The 3304-nt window shown below is 63.2% G+C and overlaps 2 protein-coding genes across 3 annotated transcripts in view; both read right to left on the reverse strand.

Annotated features, from left to right (window-relative positions):
* Positions 1-1461: 1461 nt before the first annotated feature.
* Positions 1462-1992, reverse strand: LOC105309976 (histone H3). The gene has a single exon (XM_023526497.1). It carries the CDS (start codon positions 1931-1933, stop codon positions 1523-1525), a length of 411 nt encoding a protein of 136 aa, XP_023382265.1. The 5' UTR covers positions 1934-1992; the 3' UTR covers positions 1462-1522.
* Positions 1993-2996: 1004 nt separating this feature from the next.
* Positions 2997-3304, reverse strand: part of LOC105309975 (histone H2A type 2-A) — a 703-nt gene continuing 395 nt past the window's right edge. The window contains exon 2 of one of the 2 annotated variants that reach the window (XM_011386180.2): positions 2997-3192. In XM_011386180.2, coding sequence (XP_011384482.1) covers positions 3076-3192 — 117 coding nt within the window. In that variant the 3' untranslated portion in view covers positions 2997-3075. Of the gene's footprint in view, positions 3283-3304 lie in introns of both variants that reach the window. The other variant, XM_023526496.1, reaches the window with a different exon arrangement.

A 3304-nucleotide genomic window follows, 5' to 3' on the forward strand; every position in this document is an offset into this window, starting at 1 on the left:
CACACACAAAACCCGTCCCCACCTACCCCACGGCAGAATTCAGTCTGAACGAAGCCTGTTTTTCTCTTTCTTAAAAATCCCAGGTTCAGGGGAGACTTTCCCTGCAACCGCGCTAGCCGTGCAGAAGCTGGTTATTTACCTTGTCCTCCGTTACCCTTTAACTCTCGAGTAGAGGATTTTAGTACGGATACGATTCAATGTTAACACCTGCGTCTTCAGTGGCTCTCTTGTATCGATGCCAGGTCTCCCGAACAAAAGTTCTGAAGGACCGCCGTGCGGGTAGGCCTTCCCAGCGGCAGAACACCAAATTTTATTCTGTCGCTGACTAGATAGCGGCAATGCCGCTCAGCTTCTGAGATTCAGACAGGGAGCCTTCCTGGCGGCAAGGGGGGGCCCGGACTGCAAAATGGCAGCGGCGTGATCTTGGGGTGGGGTCTGCTCAGTTGCTCCCGGACGAGTCATTCATTTGAGAGCTTCAGACTGTACCTCAGAAAGCCCTGTCTGTCTGTCCCAGCAAGGTTTGCCTTGAGCACAAATGAGGTGGGGGGGAGGGGGGCTAACTCGTCAGTACTTAATAATTCAAGGGGGTACAGACCCGGGCCCATAGATGCGACCTGCGCCGGGGGCCTCGGGCGGCACGTAAGGGTCCGGGCGGAGACCCGGAGGCACGCTCTGGGAATTGCCGTGACCCTGAAAGAGAAACCACGGGGCAGCCTGTAACAGAACGGGCCACAGTCCCCACACTGCCCTCCCCTCTCCTGACACTCCTCAGGACAGGCAACCGGGAGCTCTAAAAGACGCAGAGAAACCGGCACGTCTGGGCAGAGAATCCAGACACGGGTCGAGGCTTTCAGACTCTTAGTGAGTTTGACTCTGTGGACCCGGGCGGGAAACGGTCGGTCGCAGGCCCAGCTCACGAGTGGTCTCGGTCTCTATACACACCCGCTATCCCCCGGGGCTTTTGACTAGGAACGCAGGGTGGGAGGTGTCATCCTATTGGCGAGTGAGGCCCGAAATGACCGACCGTCGAGACGCAGGAACCCCGAAATTTACCCGCCGGGACCGAGGGACCGACTTCCCACCCCCGCCCGACAGCCCTGCGGGGTGGGGGCGGTCGACACGCGCAGGGCGCCGGGACGCGTTCCGGGCCGAGGGCCGCGCGCCCCTAGTGACCGCTCTCGGCATCGGCCCATTGCCGACCCCGAATTCCCTTCGTCCCCTGGCCGGGAGGTTTTACAATCCTGGGCCTTGGTCAAAAAGGAGAAGATGGCCCAGAGCCTCCCTCTCCCCGCAACGCTGGCCGAGCTCCCGGACAGGGCAGAGTTGCGCCACGGGAAATCGCACTGCACCTTGACACCGGGTCCTCACCCTATACAGCCCAATGCCCTTCTCCGGCTCCGGCGCCCTCTTCTCGGGGCGTGGGGCCACGGAAACGAAGTGACACAGCTTCTTCCCAGTGCGTTTGTGGGTGGCTCTGAAAAGAGCCTTTGGATGCGATGGAACCTCAAACCGAGCGCGCGCTTTAAGCCCGCTCCCCGCGGATGCGGCGGGCCAGCTGGGTGTCCTTGGGCATGATGGTGACGCGCTTGGCGTGGATGGCGCACAGGTTGGTGTCCTCGAACAGCCCCACCAGGTAGGCCTCGCTGGCCTCCTGCAGCGCCATGACGGCCGAGCTCTGGAAGCGCAGGTCGGTCTTGAAGTCCTGCGCGATCTCGCGCACCAGGCGCTGGAAGGGCAGCTTGCGGATCAGCAGCTCCGTGGACTTCTGGTAGCGGCGGATCTCGCGCAGCGCCACGGTGCCCGGCCGGTAGCGGTGCGGCTTCTTGACGCCGCCCGTGGCCGGCGCGCTCTTGCGGGCCGCCTTGGTGGCCAGCTGCTTGCGCGGGGCCTTGCCACCGGTCGACTTACGGGCAGTCTGCTTAGTACGGGCCATGGCGAACCGGAACTCGAGCCGAACAACACAGCGGCGGGGCACAGGATCGAAGTCCCGGCCCGCCGCAGCCGTCTTTATAGGCACAGTCTTTTCCCGATTGGGCGGGACGAGAAAAATCGAAAGTCCCGCGCTGGCCGTCCATTGGCCGTGACGTCACCCGCCCCGGCATCCCCGATTGGCTGGGGCAGAACCTTCCCTGTCCCCGGCCAGCCGCCTCACTTCCTACTTTCCCGTTTGCCAAGTTTTTCCTACCTGGTCTTTCCCGTCTGTCTTTCGGGCCGAGTCATTTGTCTTATTCGCAACTGCGTCCGAATGTCCCTCCGCAGCCCCTCACTCCCGTAGGACAAGCCACCCGCGACGCCCTCTTCCTTTGCACGCCCGATAGCCCAACCTTCCGTTTGTCTCTCGCCCCCCGATCGCCTTGTAACCTTTTCAGAGCTCCTCAGTTGGTCTGGACGACCGTTTTCCCCGCCTTTCGGGTCGGAAAGTTGTTCCCGCCCCAGGCGCAAGATTCCGCCTCCGAAAGCCTAAGTGGGGACCCGCTCCTCGGCCGCGAAGGCGTCTCCTCACTTTTTGAAAGAGAATCTGCTCCGCTGGGCCTAGCCCCAAGTCCGCCCCACTCCCAGGAACCGCCCTTCTCCCCTACCGACTGGGGCGTCCGCAGGGTGGTGTGTGACAAACCTACCCTCCTTGCTAGACCTCAGGTGTTGGTCGGAGGCGTCAGGGGTAAGCGGGGCGAGTTGCCCGCTCGGCACCGGCCGAGGTCCGGCACCCGGGGCCGCCCGGCAGCAGCAGCAGCAGCAGCCGCCGCCACACGGAGTCGCCGGCGGCGCCCGAGGCTTGCTCCCGCCACCCGCGTCACGGCCTGAGGCTTACGGCCCGGCCCGCCCAACACCGAGGCAGGAGAGCGCTCGAGATCCAGGGGCGGAGGAACGGTTGGGAGGCGAGGGCCGGCGGCGCTCTCCCCGCGCCGCCGCCTCGGTTGTGAGGAGTGGGTTCGGCCCCTACTACCCAAAGGTGGGATGGAGACCGGCTACCACAACAGCTCTTTTATTTGAAAGAGTGGGTGGCTCTGAAAAGAGCCTTTGATTTCACAGGTGCCCCTTCGAGACGGGGGCCGGGAGGGCTTCCAAACGTCCGCCTCACTTGCCCTTGGCCTTGTGGTGACTCTCCGTCTTCTTAGGGAGCAACACGGCCTGGATGTTGGGCAAAACACCGCCCTGGGCGATGGTGACTTTGCCCAGCAGCTTGTTCAGCTCCTCGTCGTTGCGGATGGCCAGCTGCAGGTGACGAGGGATGATGCGCGTCTTCTTGTTGTCTCGGGCGGCGTTGCCCGCCAGCTCCAGGATCTCCGCCGTCAGGTACTCGAGC

This window comes from Pteropus vampyrus, unplaced genomic scaffold (genome assembly GCF_000151845.1).
Source record: "Pteropus vampyrus isolate Shadow unplaced genomic scaffold, Pvam_2.0 Scaffold973, whole genome shotgun sequence".
Classification (NCBI taxonomy): Eukaryota; Metazoa; Chordata; class Mammalia; order Chiroptera; family Pteropodidae; genus Pteropus; species Pteropus vampyrus.